Source organism: Scyliorhinus torazame, chromosome 15, assembly GCF_047496885.1.
Source record: "Scyliorhinus torazame isolate Kashiwa2021f chromosome 15, sScyTor2.1, whole genome shotgun sequence".
Taxonomy (NCBI): domain Eukaryota; kingdom Metazoa; phylum Chordata; class Chondrichthyes; order Carcharhiniformes; family Scyliorhinidae; genus Scyliorhinus; species Scyliorhinus torazame.
The window spans coordinates 212526815-212546268 of NC_092721.1; the positions used below are offsets into that span (position 1 = coordinate 212526815).

The 19454-nt window shown below is 51.0% G+C and overlaps 1 protein-coding gene across 1 annotated transcript in view; it reads right to left on the reverse strand.

Moving 5' to 3' along the window:
- LOC140392181 (amyloid beta precursor protein binding family B member 1-like) overlaps positions 1-19454 on the reverse strand; it is a 398721-nt gene that overhangs the window by 201645 nt on the left and 177622 nt on the right. Inside the window, 1 exon segment of the mRNA XM_072477563.1 lies at positions 8932-9046. Coding sequence (XP_072333664.1) covers positions 8932-9046 — 115 coding nt within the window.

Consider the following 19454-nt stretch of genomic DNA (forward strand, 5'->3'; position numbering starts at 1 on the left):
TTACTTCAGTGGTAGGGAAATTACTGGAGAGAATTCTTCGAGACAGGATCTACTCCCATTTGGAAGCAAATGGACGTATTAGTGAGAGGCAGCACGGTTTTGTGAAGGGGAGGTCGTGTCTCACTAACTTGATAGAGTTTTTCGAGGAGGTCACTAAGATGATTGATGCAGGTAGGGCAGTAGATGTTGTCTATATGGACTTCAGTAAGGCCTTTGACAAGGTCCCTCATGGTAGACTAGTACAAAAGGTGAAGTCACACGGGATCAGGGGTGAACTGGCAAGGTGGATACAGAACTGGCTAGGCCATAGAAGGCAGAGGGTAGCAATGGAGGGATGCTTTTCTAATTGGAGTACTGTGACCAGTGGTGTTCCACAGGGATCAGTGCTGGGACCTTTGCTCTTTGTAGTATATATAAATGATTTGGAGGAAAATGTAACTGGTCTGATTAGTAAGTTTGCAGACGACACAAAGGTTGGTGGAATTGCGGATAGCGATGAGGACTGTCTGAGGATACAGCAGGATTTAGATTGTCTGGAGACTTGGGCGGAGAGATGGCAGATGGAGTTTAACCTGGACAAATGTGAGGTAATGCATTTTGGAAGGGCTAATGCAGGTAGGGAATATACAGTGAATGGTAGAACCCTCAAGAGTATTGAAAGTCAAAGAGATCTAGGAGTACAGGTCCACAGATCACTGAAAGGGGCTACACAGGTGGAGAAGGTAGTCAAGAAGGCATACGGCATGCTTGCCTTCATTGGCCGGGGCATTGAGTATAAGAATTGGCAAGTCATGTTGCAGCTGTATAGAACCTTAGTTAGGCCACACTTGGAGTATAGTGTTCAATTCTGGTCGCCACACTACCAGAAGGATGTGGAGGCTTTAGAGAGGGTGCAGAAGAGATTTACCAGAATGTTGCCTGGTATGGAGGGCATAAGCTATGAGGAGCGATTGAATAAACTCGGTTTGTTCTCACTGGAACGAAGGAGGTTGAGGGGCGACCTGATAGAGGTATACAAAATTATGAGGGGCATAGACAGAGTGGATAGTCAGAGGCTTTTCCCCAGGGTAGAGGGGTCAATTACTAGGGGGCATAGGTTTAAGGTGAGAGGGGCAAAGTTTAGAGTAGATGTACGAGGCAAGTTTTTTACGCAGAGGGTAGTGGGTGCCTGGAACTCACTACCGGAGGAGGTAGTGGAGGCAGGGACGATAGGGACATTTAAGGGGCATCTTGACAAATATATGAATAGGATGGGAATAGAAGGATACGGACCCAGGAAGTGTAGAAGATTGTAGTTTAGTCGGGCAGCATGGTCGGCACGGGCTTGGAGGGCCGAAGGGCCTGTTCCTGTGCTGTACATTTCTTTGTTCTTTGTTCTTTGTTCCCGAAAATTGCCGTATTTATCTTTCTTCCTCACAGGAACATGACGGTCCTGTATTCCTTTCAACTGACACTTGAAAGCCTCCCACATGTCAGATGTTGATTTGCCCTCAAACATCCGCCCCCAATCTATGTTCTTCAGTTCCCGCCTAATATTGTTATAATTAGCCTTCCCCCAATTTAGCACATTCATCCTCGGACCACTCTTATCCTTGTCCACCAGTACTTTAAAACTTACTGAATTGTGGTCACTGTTACCGAAATGCTCCCCTACTGAAACATCTACCACCTGGCCGGGCTCATTCCCCAATACCAGGTCCAGTACTGCCCCTTCCCTAGTTGGACTGTTTACATATTGTTTTAAGAAGCCCTCCTGGATGCTCCTTACAAACTCCGCCCCGTCTAAGCCCCTGGCACTAAGTGAGTCCCAGTCAATATTGGGGAAGTTGAAGTCTCCCATCACCACAACCCTGTTGTTTTTACTCTTTTCCAAAATCTGTCTACCTATCTGCTCCTCTATCTCCCGCTGGCTGTTGGGAGGCCTGTAGTAAACCCCCAACATTGTGACTGCACCCTTCTTATTCCTGATCTCTACCCATATAGCCTCACTGCCCTCTGAGGTGTCCTCTCGCAGTATAGCGGTGATATAAATGTGAGGTTATCCGCTTCGGGAGCAAAAATAGGCCGGCAGATTATTATTTGAATGGGTGTAAATTGAGAGAGGCGGATACTCAGCGAGACCTTGGTGTCCTCGTGCATCAGTCGCTGAAAGTAAGCGGCAGGTACAGCCGGCAGTGAAGAAGGTAAATGGTGTGTTGGCCTTCATAGCGAGAGTATTGGAGTATAGGGATAGGGATGTTTCACTGCAATTGTACAGGGCATTGTGAGGCCACACCTGGAGTATTGTGAGCAGTTTTGGTCTCCTTATCTGGGGAAGGATGTTCTTGCTGTGGAGGGAGCACAGCGAAGGTTTACCAGACTGATTCCAGGGATGGCGGGACTGTCATATGAGGAGAGACTAAATTGGTTAGGAGTGTATTCACTGGAGTTTAGAAGAGTGAGAGGGGATCTCATAGAAACCTATAAAATTCTAACAAGATTAGACAGGGTAGATTCAGAAAGAGTGTTCCCGATGATGGGGGAGTCTCTCAGAAGCTGCATGATTGCGAGTGGGTCCACGAGGAGCAGGTCATCAGCATAGAGCGACACTCTATTCCCTCTTTGGATACCCTTCCAGCTTTTCGCGTCTCGCAGAGCGATTGCCAGGGGTTCGATTGCCAGGGGTTCGATTGCCAGGGGTTCGATTGCCAGGGGTTCGATTGCCAGAGCAAACAACAGCGGGTACAGCGGGCATCCCTGCCTGGCGCCTCTGTGCAGCTGGAAGTGTTGGTCCGTACGCTCATCTTGGAGGCGTTGTACAAGAGTTTCACCCATAAGGTGAACCCTGTCCCAAGCCCAAACCGCTCTAGTAACTCAATGACGTACTTCCATTCGACTCATACTTCCTTTTCTGCGTCCAGGGACATTATCACCTCTGGCGTTCTCTCCCCGGAAGGGGCCATTATTGCATTTATCAGCCGCCTGATGTTCGCAGTTAGCTGCCTATCCTGACAAAGCCCATTTGGTCCTCTGCAATCACCTTCGGTACAGTTCTCCAGACTCTGGGCCAGGACTTTCACCAGTATCTTCACGTTTACCTTGAGCAGCGAAATCATAGAATTTTTTTAATTTTTTTTTAAACAGTGCAGAAGGAGGCCATTCGGCCCATCGAGTCTGCACCGGCTCTTGGAAAGAGCACCCTACCCAAGGACAACACCTCCACCCTAACCCACAACCCAGCAACCCTACCCAACACCAAGGGCAATTTTGGACACTAAGGGCAATTTATCATGGCCAATCCACCTAACCTGCACGTCTTTGGACTGTGGGAGGAAACCGGAGCACCCGGAGGAAACCCACGCACACACAGGGAGGACGTGCAGACTCCGCACAGACAGTGACCCAAGCCGGGAATCGAACCTGGGACCCTGGAGCTGTGAAGCAATTGTGCTAACCACAATGCTACCGTGCTGCCCAGGAAGAAATGGGTCTGTATGATCCGCATTCCGTCAGGTTTTTGTCTTTTTTGGGAATTAGCGTAGGAGGCAGGGTACCCCTTGCCAACGAGTCTGGGAACATCTCCTGTAGGTGTGGGGCCAAGGGTCCCAGCGTCTTCCCCGCCTGCATGGAGCTGACATTCTCCCAACCCTATTAGCACTTCCAGCTCCCCCCACGACTGGCATGTCCAGTCCATCGAGGAACCTTTTCATCTCTGCATCCCCGTCTGGGGGTTTAAAGGTGTACAGCCCTCGGTAGAAAGTCTTTTCTGCCAATTTGACCATCCCGTCTATATCTTCCTGTAAGCCAAGACTCTCAGCCTCACTGTTAACCACCCGTCCTATCCACGTGTCAGCCGCAAACTTACTGATCCACCTCCCACATAGTCATCTCAGTCATTTAAATAAATGATGAATAATGGGTGACCCAGCAGATCCCTGTGGTTCGCCACTGGAGACTGGCTTCCAGACACTAAAGCAGCCGTCTGTCATCACCCTCTGTCTCCTACAGTTCAGCCAATTTGAATCCACCTTATCAGGTTCCCCTGTATCCCATGTGTATTTGCTTTCTTTAGACTATAGACCGGTGAGCCTCACGACTGTAGTGGGTAAAGTCTTGGAGGGGATTATAAGAGACAAGATTTATAATCATCTAGATAGGAATAATATGATTAGGGATAGTCAGCATGGCTTTGTGAAGGGTAGGTCATGCCTCACAAACCTTATCGAGTTCTTTGAGAAGGTGACTGAACAGGTAGATGAGGGTAGAGCAGTTGATGTGGTGTATATGGATTTCAGCAAAGCGTTTGATAAGGTTCCCTAAGGTAGGCTATTGCAGAAAATATGGAGGCTGGGGATTGAGGGTGATTTAGAGATGTGGATCAGAAATTGGCTAGCTGAAAGAAGACAGAGGGTGGTGGTTGATGGGAAATGTTCAGAATGGAGTTCTGTCACAAGTGGAGTACCACAAGGATCTGTTCTGGGGCCGTTCCTGTTTGTCATTTTTATCAATGACCTAGAGGAAGGCGCAGAAGGGTGGGTGAGTAAATTTGCAGACGATACTAAAGTCGGTGGTGTTGTCGATAGTGTGGAAGGATGTAGCAGGTTACAGAGGGATATAGATAAGCTGCAGAGCTGGGCTGAGAGGTGGCAAATGGAGTTTAATGCAGAAAAATGTGAGGTGATTCACTTTGGAAGGAATAACAGGAATGCGGAATATTTGGCTAATGGTAAAGTTCTTGAAAGTGTGGATGAGCAGAGGGATCTAGGTGTCCATGTACATAGATCCCTGAAAGTTGCCACCCAGGTTGATAGGGTTGTGAAGAAGGCCTATGGAGTGTTGGCCTTTATTGGTAGAGGGATTGAGTTCCGGAGTCGGGAGGTCATGTTGCAGCTGTACAGAACTCTGGTACGGCCGCATTTGGAGTATTGCGGACAGTTCTGGTCACCGCATTATAGGAAAGACGTGGAGGCTTTGGAACGGGTGCAGAGGAGATTTACCAGGATGTTGCCTGGTATGGAGGGAAAATCTTATGAGGAAAGGCTGATGGACTTGAGGTTGTTTTCGTTGGAGAGAAGAAGGTTAAGAGGAGACTTAATAGAGGCATACAAAATGATCAGGGGGTTGGATAGGGTGGACAGTGAGAGCCTTCTCCCGCGGATGGAAATGGCTGGCACGAGGGGACATAACTTTAAACTGAGGGGTAATAGATATAGGACAGAGGTCAGAGGTAGGTTCTTTACGCAAAGAGTAGTGAGGCCGTGGAATGCCCTACCTGCTACAGTAGTGAACTCGCCAACATTGAGGGCATTTAAAAGTTTATTGGATAAACATATGGATGATAATGGCATAGTGTAGGTTAGATGGCTTTTGTTTCGGTGCAACATCGTGGGCCGAAGGGCCTGTACTGCGCTGTATTGTTCTATGTTCTATAAGTCTCCCATGTGGGACTTTGCCAAAGGCTTTGCTGAAATCCATATAAACTACATCAACTGGGAGCACGGTAGCACAGTGGTTAGCACTGTTGTTTCACAGCTCCAGGATCCCAGGTTCGAATCCCGGCTGGGGTCAGTGTCTGTGCGGAGTCTGCACACCTGATCACATGCTCAAAAAATTCAATCAAAACTTCTGTTATGTAGTCACCTGTTGTAATGTAGCATCCAGTTTACACAAAGCAAGATCCCAGATTCAGCAATGTGATCATGATCAGGTTATTTATTTTAATTATGTTGACAGGGGGGGGGGGGGGGTGTATCGAAAGGTACTTGGAGGCCAATGACAACGGGGAGGTGCGGGTGGGGGTGGTATGGGAGGCGTTGAAGGCAGTGATCAGGGGAGAGCTAATTTCCATCAGGGCTCATAGGGAGAAGACAGAGGGTATGGAAAGGGAGAGGGTAGTGGGGGAGATTCTGAGTGGACAGGAGATACGCAGAGGCCCCGGAGGAGAGATTACTTGGGGAAAGACGACGGCTCCAGACAGAGTTTCACCTGTTGACCACAGGGAAGGCGGAGGCACAGTGGAGGAAAGCGCAGGGGGCGACCTACGAGTATGGGGAAAAGGCTAGTCGGATGCTGGCACACCAGCTCCATAAGAGGATGGCAGCGAGGGAAATAGGGGGAGTCAAAGATGGAAGGGGAGCCACGGTTCGGAGTGCGACGAAAATAAACGAGGTATTCAAGGCCTTTTATGAAGAGCTGTACAGATCCCAGGCCCCAGCGGGGGAAGAGGGGATGAGACGATTCCTAGATCAGCTGAGATTCCCGAGGGTGGAGGAGCAAGAGGTGGCTGGTTTGGGGGCACCAATTGGGTTGGAGGAGCTGAGCAAGGGTTTGGGGAGCATGCAGGCGGGGAAGGCCCCGGGACCGGACGGATTCCCGGTGGAGTTCTACAGGAAGTACGCAGACCTGTTGGCCCCGCTACTGGTGAGGACCTTTAATGAGGCAAGAGAGGAGGGGACCCTGCCCCCGACAATGTCAGAAGCGACAATTTCTTTGATCCTAAAGCGGGACAAGGACCCACTGCAATGTGGATCGTACAGGCCGATCTCGCTCCTCAATGTGGATGCAAAGTTGCTGGCAAAAGTGCTGGCCACGAGGATCGAGGACTGTGTCTCGGGGGTAATCCACGGGGACCAGGCGGGATTTGTAAAGGGCAGGCAATTAAACACCAATGTGCGGCGGCTCTTAAACGTGATAATGATGCCATCGGAGGAGGGAGAGGCGGAGATAGTGGCAGCTATGGACGCGGAGAAGGCCTCTGACCGAGTAGAGTGGGAGTATCTCTGGGAGGTGCTGCGCAGGTTTGGGTTCGGGGTAGGGTTTATCAATTGGGTTAAGCTCCTTTACAGAGCCCCGATGGCAAGTGTAGTGACGCACCGGCGGAGGTCGGAGTACTTTCGCCTGTACCGAGGGACGAGGCAGGGGTGCCCCCTGTCCCCCCTGTTGTTCGCATTGGCGATCGAACCCTTGGCCATGTCATTGAGGGAGTCTAATAAATGGAAGGGAGTGGTCCGAGGGAGAGAAGAGCATCGGGTGTCGCTATATGCGGATGACCTGTTGTTGTACGTGGCGGATCCAATGGAGGGGATGGTGAAGGTCATGCAGACTCTAAGGGAGTTTGGGGAGTTTTCGGGCTATAAGCTCAATGTAGGGAAGAGTGAGCTCTTTGTATTACAGGCGGGGGACCAAGAAAGAGGGATAGGGGACCTACCGCTGAGGAAGGCGGAGGGGAGCTTTCGGTATCTGGGGATCCAGATAGCCAGGAGTTGGGGGGCCCTACATAAACTGAATCTGACGAGGTTGGTGGAGCAAATGGAGGAGGATTTCAAAAGATGGGACATGTTACCGTTCTCGCTGGCGGGTAGAGTGCAGTCGGTCAAAATGGTGGTCCTTCCGAGGTTTCTGTTTGTGTTTCAGTGCCTTCCCATCGTGATCACCAAGGCCTTTTTTAAGAGAGTAGGCAGGAGTATTATGGGGTTTGTGTGGGCGAATAAGACCGAGAGCAAGGAGAGGGTTTCTGGAACGCAGTAGGGACCGAGGAGGGTTGGCGCTGCCAAACCTGGGGAGCTACTACTGGGCAGCAAATGTGGCGATGATCCGCAAGTGGGTTATGGAGGGAGAGGGGGTGGCATGGAAGAGGTTGGAGATGGCGTCCTGTAAAGCAACGAGCCTGGGGGCGTTGGTGACGGCACCGCTGCCGCTCTCGCCGACAAAGTATACCACGAGCCCGGTGGTGGCGGCAACGCTAAGGATCTGGGGCCAGTGGAGACGGCACCGGGGTGAAATGGGAGCATCGGTGTGGTCCCCGATCAGGGGTAACCACCGGTTTGTCCCGGGGAAGATGGACGGGGACTTCCAGAGCTGGCATCGGGCGGGGATTGGAAGAATGGGGGACCTGTTCATCGACGGGACGTTTGCGAGCCTAGGGGCACTGGAGGAGAAGTTCGAGTTACCCCCGGGAAATGCCTTTAGATATATGCAGGTGAGGGCTTTTGTGAGGCGACAGGTGAGGGAATTCCCGTTGCTCCCGGCACAAGAAGTTCAAGATAGGGTGATCTCGGGTGTATGGGTCGGGGAGGGCAAGGTGTCGGAAATACACCAGGAGTTGAAAGAAGAGGGGGAAGCGCTGGTAGAAGAGTTGAAGGGTAAATGGGAGGATGAGCTGGGGGAGGAGATCGAGGAAGGTGTGTGGGCTGATGCCCTGGGTAGGGTTAATTCCTCCTCCTCGTGTGCCAGGCTCAGCCTGATACAATTTAAGGTGGTCCATAGAGCGCACTTGACGGGGACGAGGTTGAGTAGGTTCTTTGGGGTAGAGGACAGATGTGGCAGGTGCTCAGGGAGCCCGGCGAACTATGTCCACATGTTCTGGACATGTCCGGCACTGGAGGGGTTCTGGAGAGGAGTGGCGGGAGCAATATCTCAGGTGGTGAAAGTCCAGGAAGGTCGGTCAGCAGCAGCAGCAACCTTGGGGGGGGTGTCCTGGGAGGGTGGATGAGCGAGAGATAACATGAAGGGTTGGGGAAACTGGCACGTACGGGTGAGGGCCAGTGTACAAAGCTGTGTAAATATATCATTTTGCCGTATATATCTTGCTCTGCGCGATTTCTCGTTTTGTTACGGGGGTGGGGGGGGGTTATTGTTTGTAAGGGAGAAAAATTGTGTTAAAAAACTTTAATAAATATATTTTTAAAAAAAAGTTCTGTTGACAGGGCAGGGCACCAGGGTGAGCACCTCTGCACCTTTTTGAAATTGGGTCAAGGAATCGTTTACACTAACCCCCCCCCCCCCCCCACCACAAGGGACAGATGGAGTCTTGGGTGAAAATTCTCTGTTGAAAGGCGGAAACCCATAAAATGGTTTATTAATTTCATTCTCGATAGAGAGATCTTGCTGTGCTTACACTTGAACTATTTTGAGATGCGTTTTGCACAGACCCAGAGCGTGACTTGGAAGTACCTTGCAGCAGATTGCGTGCAGCCTGGTGGCGATAGCCTTTGCTGGCGTATCACAGCGAAACACGTGACATTTCAGCACTCGCGTCAGCTTGTCTCTGGCGACATAGGCAAAATCCCTAAAAAAATACAAAATAGATTCAAATATCTCAAGAGGGACAGGGCGGTTACATCAGAGACAGGACCTGTTTGTGTCCAGGTTTTGTCGAATAAACACAAGATATGTAGACACCATTTCCTCACAAGGAAGAATGGACAAAGAACACGGTGACACAACATTTGTATTGGGGCTATGAATTAGGGAGGTTACTGAATAAAGATTTGCATTTCTATAGCACCTCAGGACATCCCAACCAACAAAATTATTTTTGAAGAGCAGATATTTGTGAGAAATAGGTAACGGTAAAGTCACCACAGTCCCAGGTGACTGCTTTCCCCTTTGAGGGGGAGAGCTGACCGGTGGTGATTTAACCTGAGCTTCACCACACCTCACGTGAGGGGCAAGGTTGAGAAGGCCGGTACGGGGATTGAACCCACGCTGCTGGGCCTCGCTCTGCATCACAAACCAGCTGTCCAGCCCACTGAGCTAAACCGGCCCCAGAATGAGCAGTGCCACTATGAACAGATCATCTGTTTTTGTGCTGTTAACTGAGGGAGAAATATTGGTCAGTTTGCCAGGGAGAACTCCCTGCCCTTCTCTGGTGCCTTGGCTATTCTCATACATGGTCGGAGAGTCTGGAGGATGACCATCCGGCAGTGCTGCACTCCCTCAGTACTGCACTCTGAGCAGTGGCCTGGACTGTGTCCTATCTGCAGTGAGATTTAAACGCTTGACCTCTAACTAAGGGTTGAAGGTGCTATGCAATGGGCTCCTGCTTAACACCACAGAGACACAGTGAAGAGTGATTGGTCAGATAAGGTTCAAAGACACGAGATTAAAGGAATGGTTACCAGCTCTGGGTCCAGACAGACAGATGTCACAGGTGGAATACATCCACAAGGAACGCACACAAGGAAATGAATGAAATGTGATGACTCACAGACAGGCAGTAACTGGGATTATAAATGCTTCTGATGCTATTTTAGGAGTCTAGTTTAATTAAGAATGTGTTCAAGTAGATTGGAAGACGACACAATGAGGTGAGGGATGTGAGTCTCCAGTACTGTACCTCTCACTGCATCACAGCCAGCCCAGTCAGAGGAGAGAAAGATCAAATTACATCATTACACCACAAGAAAAACAATTGACACTGTACAAGACAGGCAGTACCCCCCTCCCCAAGGAGAAATCTGTACCCACACTCGCCTCCCTCAATTCTCTCTCTCAGGGAGATATGTGGACACGGACTGGTGTCTCTCAGTCCCCTCTCTCTCTCAGGGTGATATCTGTACACTGATTGGTGTCTCTCAGTCCCCTCTCTCTCTCGGGGATATATCTGTACACTGACTGGTGTCTCAGTCCTCTCTCTCTCAGGAAGATATCTGTACACTGACTGGTGTCTCTCAGTCCCCTCTCTCTCAGCAAGATATCTGTACACTGACTGGTGTCTCTCAGTCCCCTCTCTCTCAGGGAGATATCTGTACACTGACTGGTGTCTCTCCGTCCCCTCTCTCTCTCTCAGGGAGATATCTGTACACTGACTGGTGTTTCTCAGTCCCCTCTCTCTCAGGGAGATATCTGTACACTGACTGGTGTCTCTCAGTCCCCTCTCTCTCTCTCAGGGAGATATCTGTACACTGACTGGTGTTTCTCAGTCCCCTCTCTCTCTCAGGGAGATATCTGTACACTGACTGGTGTCTCTCAGTCCTCTCTCTCTCAGGGAGATATCTGTACACTGACTGGTGTCTCTCAGTCCCCTCTCTCTCAGCAAGATATCTGTACACTGACTGGTGTCTCTCAGTCGCCTCTCTCTCTCTCAGCGAGATTCCTGTACACTGACTGGTGTCTCTCAGTCCTCTCTCTCTCTCAGGGAGATATCTGTACACTGACTGGTGTCTCTCAGTCCCCTCTCTCTCAGGGAGATATCTGTACACTGACTGGTGTCTCTCAGTCCCCTCTCTCTCAGCAAGATATCTGTACACTGACTGGTGTCTCTCAGTCCCCTCTCTCTCAGGGAGATATCTGTACACTGATTGGTGTCTCTCAGACCCCTCCCTCTCTCAGGGAGATATCTGTACACTGACTGGTGTCTCTCAGTCCTCTCTCTCCGAGGGAGATTCCTGTACACTGACTGGTGTCTCTCAGTCCCCTCTCTCTCAGGGATATATCTGTACACTGACTGGTGTCTCTCAGTCCCCTCTCTCTCTCAGGGAGATATCTGTGCACTGACTGGTGTCTCTCAGTCCTCTCTCTCAGGGAGATAGCTGTACACTGACTGGTGTCTCTCAGTCCCCTCTCTCTCAGCGAGATTCCTGTACAGTGACTGGTGTCTCTCAGTCCTCTCCCTCTCTCAGGGAGATATCTGTACACTGACTGGTGTCTCTCAGTCCCCCCCTCTCTCTCTCAGGGAGATATCTGTACACTGACTGGTGTCTCTCAGTCCTCTCTCTCCGAGGGAGATTCCTGTACACTGACTGGTATCTCTCAGTCCCCTCTCTCTCAGGGAGATATCTGTACACTGACTGGTGTCTCTCAGTCCCCCCTCTCTCTCTCAGTGAGATTCCTGTACACTGGTGTCTCTCAGTCCTCTCTCTCAGTGAGATTCCTGTACACTGACTGGTGTCTCTCAGTCCCCTCTCTCTCTCAGGGAGCTATCTGTACACTGACTGGTGTCTCTCAGTCCCCCTCATTCTCTCAGGGAGATATCTGTACACTGACTGGTGTCTCTCAGTCCCCCCCTCTCTCAGGGAGATATCTGTACACTGACTGGTGTGTCTCAGTCCCCCCTCTCTCTCGGGGAGATATCTGTACACTGACTGGTGTCTCTCAGTCCTCTCTCTCTCAGGGAGATATCTGTACACTGACTGGTGTCTCTCAGTCCCCTCTCTCTCAGGGAGATATCTGTACACTGACTGGTGTCTCTCAGTCCCCTCTCTCTCAGGGAGATAGCTGTACACTGACTGGTGTCTCTCAGTCCCCTCTCTCTCAGCAAGATATCTGTACACTGACTGGTGTGTCTCAGTCCCCCCTCTCTTTCTCAGGGAGATAGCTGGACACTGACTGGTGTCTCTCAGTCCTCTCTCTCTCTCAGGGAGATATCTGTACATTGACTGGTGTCTCTCAATCCTCTCTCTCTCCCAGGGAGATATCTGGACACTGACTGGTGATTCTCAGTCCCCTCTCTCTCTGGGAGATATCTGTACATTGACTGGTGTCTCTCAGTCCCCTCTATCTCAGGGAGATATCTGTACACTGACTGGTGTCTCTCAGTCCCCTCCCTCTCTCAGGGAGATATCTGTACACTGATTGGTGTCTCTCTGTCCCCTCTCTCTCTCTCAGCGAGATTCCTGTACACTGACTGGTGTCTCTCAGCCCCCTCTCTCTCTCTGGGAGATATCTGTACACTGACTGGTGTCTCTCAGTCCCCTCTCTCTCTCTCAGCGAGATTCCTGTACACTGACTGGTGTCTCTCAGCCCCCTCTCTCTCTCTGGGAGATATCTGTACACTGACTGGTGTCTCTCAGTCCTCTCTCTCTCAGGGAGATATCTGTACACTGACTGGTGTCTCTCAGTCAACTCTCTCTCTCAGGGAGATATCTGTACACTGACTGGTGTCTCTCTGTCCCCCTCATTCTCTCAGGGAGATATCTGTACACTGACTGGTGTCTCTCTGTCCCCCTCATTCTCTCAGGGAGATATCTGTACACTGACTGGTGTCTCTCAGTGCCCCCCTCTCTCTCAGGGAGATATCTGTACACTGACTGGTATCTCTCAGTCCTCTCTCTCAGTGAGATTCATGTCCACTGGTGTCTCTCAGTCCTCTCTCTCAGTGAGATTCCTGTACACTGACTGGTGTCTCTCAGTCCCCTCTCTCTCTCAGGGAGCTATCTGTACACTGACTGGTGTTTCTCAGTCGCCTCTCTCTCTCTCAGGGAGATATCTGTACACTGACTGGTGTCTCTCAGTCCCCCCTCTCTCTCAGGGAGATATCTGATCACTGACTGGTATCTCTCAGTCCTCTCTCTCAGTGAGATTCCTGTCCACTGGTGTCTCTCAGTCCTCTCTCTCAGTGAGATTCCTGTACACTGACTGGTGTCTCTCAGTCCCCTCTCACTCTCAGGGAGATATCTGTACACTGACTGGTGTCTCTCAGTCCCCTCTCTCTCTCAGGGAGATTCCTGTACACTGACTGGTGTCTCTCAGTCCCCTCTCACTCTCAGGGAGATATCTGTACACTGACTGGTGTCTCTCGGTCCCCTCTCTCTCTCAGTGAGATTCCTGTACACTGTCTGGTGTCTCTCAGTCCCCTCTCTCTCTCAGGGAGCTATCTGTACACTGACTGGTGTCTCTCTGTCCCCTCTCTCTCAGGGAGCTATCTGTACACTGACTGGTGTCTCTCTGTCCCCTCTCTCTCAGGGAGCTATCTGTACACTGACTGGTGTCTCTCTGTCCCCTCTCTCTCTCAGGGAGATATCTGTACACTGACTGGTGTCTCTCAGTCATCTCACTCCGAGCGAGATTCCAGTACACTGACGGGTGTCACTCAGTCCCCTCTCTCTCTCAGGGTGATATCTGTATACTGATTGGTGTCACTCTGTCCCCTCTCTCTCTCTCAGCGAGATTCCTGTACACTGACTGGTGTCTCTCAGCCCCATCTCTCTCTCAGGGAGATATCTGTACACTGACTGGTGTCTCTCAGTCCCCTCTCTCTCTCTCTCAGGGAGATATCTGTACACTGACTGGTGTCTCTCAGTCCTCTCTCTCTCAGGGAGATATCTGTACACTGACTGGTATCTCTCAGTCCCCCTCATTCTCTCAGGGAGATATCTGTACACTGACTGGTGTCTCTCAGTCCCCCCTCTCTCTCAGGGAAATATCTGGACACTGACTGGTATCTCTCAGTCCTCTCCCTCTCTCAGGGAGATATCTGTACACTGACTGGTGTTTCTCAGTCCCCTCTCTCTCTCAGGGAGATATCTGTACACTGACTGGTGTCTCTCAGTCCTCTCTCTCTCAGGGAAATATCTGTACACTGACTGGTGTCTCTCAGTCCCCTCTCTCTCAGGGAGATATCTGTACACTGACTGGTGTCTCTCAGTCCCCTCTCTCTCTCTCAGGGAGATATCTGTACACTGACTGGTGTCTCTCAGTCCTCTCTCTCAGTGAGATTCCTGTACACTGGTGTCTCTCTGTCCTCTCTCTCAGTGAGATCCCTGTACACTGACTGGTGTCTCTCAGTCCCCCCTCTCTCTCAGGGAGATATCTGTACGCTGACTGGTGTCTCTCAGTTCCCTCTCTCTCTCGGGGAGATATCTGTACACTGACTGGTGTCTCTCAGTCCCCCTCATTCTCTCAGGGAGATATCTGTACACTGACTGGTGTCTCTCAGTCCTCTCTCTCAGTGAGATTCCTGTCCACTGGTGTCTCTCAGTCCTCTCTCTCAGTGAGATTCCTGTACACTGAATGGTGTGTCTCAGTCCCCCCTCTCTCTCGGGGAGATATCTGTACACTGACTGGTGTCTCTCAGTCCCCTCTCTCTCAGGGAGATAGCTGTACACTGACTGGTGTCTCTCAGTCCCCTCTCTCTCAGCAAGATATCTGTACACTGACTGGGTTGTCTCAGTCCCCCCTCTCTCTCTCAGCGAGATTCCTGTACACTGACTGGTGTCTCTCAGTCCTCTCTCTCTCTCTCAGGGAGATATCTGTACACTGACTGGTGTCTCTCAGTCCTCTCTCTCTCAGGGAGATATCTGTACACTGACTGGTCTCTCTCAGTCCCCTCTCTCTCTCAGGGAGATATCTGTACACTGACTGGTGTCTCTCAGTCCTCTCTCTCTCAGGGAGATATCTGTACACTGACTGGTGTCTCTCAGTCCTCTCTCTCAGGGAGATATCTGTACATTGACTGGTGTCTCTCAGTCCTCGTTCTCTCTCAGGGAGATATCTGTACACTGACGGGTGTCACTCAGTCCCCTCTCTCTCTCAGGGTGATATCTGTACACTGATTGGTGTCACTCTGTCCCCTCTCTCTCTCAGGGAGGTATCTGTACGCTGACTGGTGTCTCTCAGTCCCCTCTCTCTCTCAGGGAGATATCTGTACACTGACTGGTGTCTCTCAGTCCCCCCTCTCTCTCAGCGGGATATCTGTACACTGACTGGTGTCTCTCAGTCCCTTCTCTCTCTCAGGGAGCTATCTGTACACTGACTGGTGTCTCTCAGTCCCCTCTCTCTCTCAGGGAGATATCTGTACACTGACTGGTGTCTCTCAGTCCTCTCTCTCTCTCAGGGAGCTATCTGTACACTGACTGGTGTCTCTCAGTCCCCTCTCTCTCTCAGGGAGATATCTGTACACTGACTGGTGACTCTCAGTCCTCTCTCTCTCTCAGGGAGATATCTGTACACTGACTGGTGTCTCTCAGTCTTCTGTCTCCGAGGGAGATTCCTGTACATTGACTGGTGTCTCTCAGTCCCCCTCATTCTCTCAGGGAGATATCTGTACACTGACTGGTGTCTCTCAGTCCTCTCTCTCTCAGAGAGATATCTGTACACTGACTGGTGTCTCTCAGTCCCCTCTCTCTCTCAGGGAGCTATCTGTACACTGACTGGTGTCTCTCAGTCCCCTCTCTCTCAGGGAGATATCTGTACACTGACTGGTGTCTCTCAGTCCCCTCTCTCTCTCGGGGAGATATCTGTACACTCACTGGTGTCGCTCAGTCCCCTCCCTCTCTCAAGGAGATATCTGTACACTCACTGGTGTCTCTCAGTCATCTCACTCCGAGCGAGATTCCAGTACACTGACGGGTGTCACTCAGTCCCCTCTCTCTCTCAGGGTGATATCTGTACACTGATTGGTGTCACTCTGTCCCCTCTCTCTCTCTCAGCGAGATTCCTGTACACTGACTGGTGTCTCTCAGTCCTCTCTCTCAGGGAGATATCTGTACACTGACTGGTGTCTCTCAGTCCTCTCTCTCAGGGAGATATCTGTACACTGACTGGTGTCTCTCAGTCCCCCCTCTCTCAGGGAGATATCTGTACACTGACTGGTGTTTCTCAGTCCCCTCTCTCTCTCAGGGATATATCTGTACACTGACTGGTGTCTCTCAGTCTTCTCTCTCCGAGGCAGATTCCTGTACATTGACTGGTGTCTCTCAGTCCCCTCTCTCTCTCTCTCAGGGAGATATCTGCACACTGACTGGTGTCTCTCAGTCCTCTCTCTCTCAGGGAAATATCTGTACACTGACTGGTGTCTCTCAGTCCTCTCTCTCTCAGGGAGATATCTGTACACTGACTGGTGTCTCTCAGTCCCCTCTCTCTCAGGGAGATATCTGTACACTGACTGGTGTCTCTCAGTCCCCTCTCTCTCTCTCAGGGAGATATCTGTACACTGACTGGTGTCTCTCAGTCCTCTCTCTCAGTGAGATTCCTGTACACTGGTGTCTCTGTCCTCTCTCTCAGTGAGATCCCTGTACACTGACTGGTGTCTCTCAGTCCCCCCTCTCTCTCAGGGAGATATCTGTACGCTGACTGGTGTCTCTCAGTCCCCTCTCTCTCTCGGGGAGATATCTGTACACTGACTGGTGTCTCTCAGTCCCCCTCATTCTCTCAGGGAGATATCTGTACACTGACTGGTGTCTCTCAGTCCTCTCTCTCAGTGAGATTCCTGTACACTGGTGTCTCTCCGTCCTCTCTCTCAGTGAGATTCCTGTACACTGACTGGTGTCTCTCAGTCCCCTCTCTCTCTCAGGGAGCTATCTGTACACTGACTGGTGTCTCTCAGTCCCCTCTCTCTCTCAGGGAGCTATCTGTACACTGACTGGTGTCTCTCAGTCCCCTCTCTCTCTCAGGGAGATATCTGTACACTGACTGGTGTCTCTCAGTCCCCTCTCTCTCTCAGGGAGATATCTGTACACTGACTGGTGTCTCTCAGTCCCCTCTCTCTCTCAGGGAGATATCTGTACACTGACTGGTGTCTCTCAGTCCCCTCCCTCTCTCAGGGAGATATCTGTACACTGACTGGTGTCTCTCAGTCCCCTCTCTCTCTCATGGATATATCTGTACACTGACTGGTGTCTCTCAGTCCTCTCCGAGGGAGATTCCTGTACACTGACTGGTGTCTCTCAGTCCTCTCTCTCTCAGGGAAATATCTGTACACTGACTGGTGTCTCTCAGTCCCCTCTCTCTCAGGGAGATATCTGTACACTGACTGGTGATTCTCAGTCCCCTCTCTCTCTGGGAGATATCTGTACGCCGACTGGTGTCGCTCGGTCCCCTCTCTCTCAGGTAGATATCTGTACACTGACTCTTGTCTCTCAGTCCCCTCCCTCTCTCAGGGAGATATCTGTACACTGACTGGTGTCTCTCAGTCCCCTCTCTCTCTCAGAGGTATATTTGTACACTGACTGGTGTCTCTCAGTCATCTCTCTCCGAGCGAGATTCCAGTACACTGACGGGTGTCACTCAGTCCCCTCTCTCTCTCAGGGTGATATCTGTACACTGATTGGTGTCACTCTGTCCCCTCTCTCTCTCTCAGCGAGTTTCCTGTACACTGACTGGTGTCTCTCAGCCCCCTCTCTCTCTCAGGGAGATATCTGTACACTGACTGGTGTCTCTCAGTCCTCTCTCTCTCAGGCAGATATCTGTACACTGACTGGTGTCTCTCAGTCCCCCCTCTCTCTCAGGGAGATATCTGTACACTGACTGGTATCTCTCAGTCCTCTCTCTCAGTGAGACTCCTGTTCACTGGTGTCTCTCAGTCCTCTCTCTCAGTGAGATTCCTGTACACTGACTGGTGTCTCTCAGTCCCCTCTCTCTCTCAGGGAGCTATCTGTACACTGACTGGTGTCTCTCAGTCCCCTCTCTCTCAGTGAGATTCCTGTACACTGACTGGTGTCTCTCAGTCCCCTCTCTCTCTCAGGGAGATATCTGTACACTGACTGGTGTCTCTCAGTCCCCTCCCTCTCTCAGGGAGATATCTGTACACTGATTGGTGTCACTCTGTCCCCTCTCTCTCTCAGGGAGGTATCTGTACGCTGACTGGTGTCTCTCAGTCCCCTCTCTCTCAGCGAGTTTCCTGTACACTGACTGGTGTCTCTCAGTCCTCTCTCTCAGTGAGATTCCTGTACACTGGTGTCTCTCCGTCCTCTCTCTCAGTGAGATTCCTGTACACTGACTGGTGTCTCTCAGTCCCCTCTCTCTCTCAGGGAGCTATCTGTACACTGACTGGTGTCTCTCAGTCCCCTCTCTCTCTCAGGGAGCTATCTGTACACTGACTGGTGTCTCTCAGTCCCCTCTCTCTCTCAGGGAGATATCTGTACACTGACTGGTGTCTCTCAGTCCCCTCTCTCTCTCAGGGAGATATCTGTACACTGACTGGTGTCTCTCAGTCCCCTCTCTCTCTCAGGGAGATATCTGTACACTGACTGGTGTCTCTCAGTCCCCTCCCTCTCTCAGGGAGATATCTGTACACTGACTGGTGTCTCTCAGTCCCCTCTCTCTCTCATGGATATATCTGTACACTGACTGGTGTCTCTCAGTCCTCTCCGAGGGAGATTCCTGTACACTGACTGGTGTCTCTCAGTCCTCTCTCTCTCAGGGAAATATCTGTACACTGACTGGTGTCTCTCAGTCCCCTCTCTCTCAGGGAGATATCTGTACACTGACTGGTGATTCTCAGTCCCCTCTCTCTCTCTCTGGGAGATATCTGTACACTGACTGGTGTCTCTCAGTCCTCGTTCTCTCTCAGGGAGATATCTGTACACTGACTGGTGTCGCTCGGTCCCCTCTCTCTCTCTCTCAGGGAGATATCTGTACACTGACTGGTGTCTCTCAGTCCCCTCTCTCTCTCAGGTAGATATCTGTACACTGACTCTTGTCTCTCAGTCCCCTCCCTCTCTCAGGGAGATATCTGTACACTGACTGGTGTCTCTCAGTCCCCTCTCTCTCTCAGAGGTATATTTGTACACTGACTGGTGTCTCTCAGTCATCTCTCTCCGAGCGAGATTCCAGTACACTGACGGGTGTCTCTCAGCCCCCTCTCTCTCTCAGGGAGATATCTGTACACTGACTGGTGTCTCTCAGTCCCCCCTCTCTCAGGGAGATATCTGTACACTGACTGGTGTCTCTCAGTCCCCTCTCTCTCTCTCAGCAAGATATCTGTACACTGACTGGTGTCTCTCAGTCCTCTCTCTCTCAGGCAGATATCTGTACACTGATTGGTGTCTCTCAGTCCCCCCTCTCTCTCAGGGAGATATCTGTACACTGACTGGTATCTCTCAGTCCTCTCTCTCAGTGAGACTCCTGTTCACTGGTGTCTCTCAGTCCTCTCTCTCAGTGAGATTCCTGTACACTGACTGGTGTCTCTCAGTCCCCTCTCTCTCTCAGGGAGATATCTGTACACTGACTGGTGTCTCTCAGTCCCCTCCCTCTCT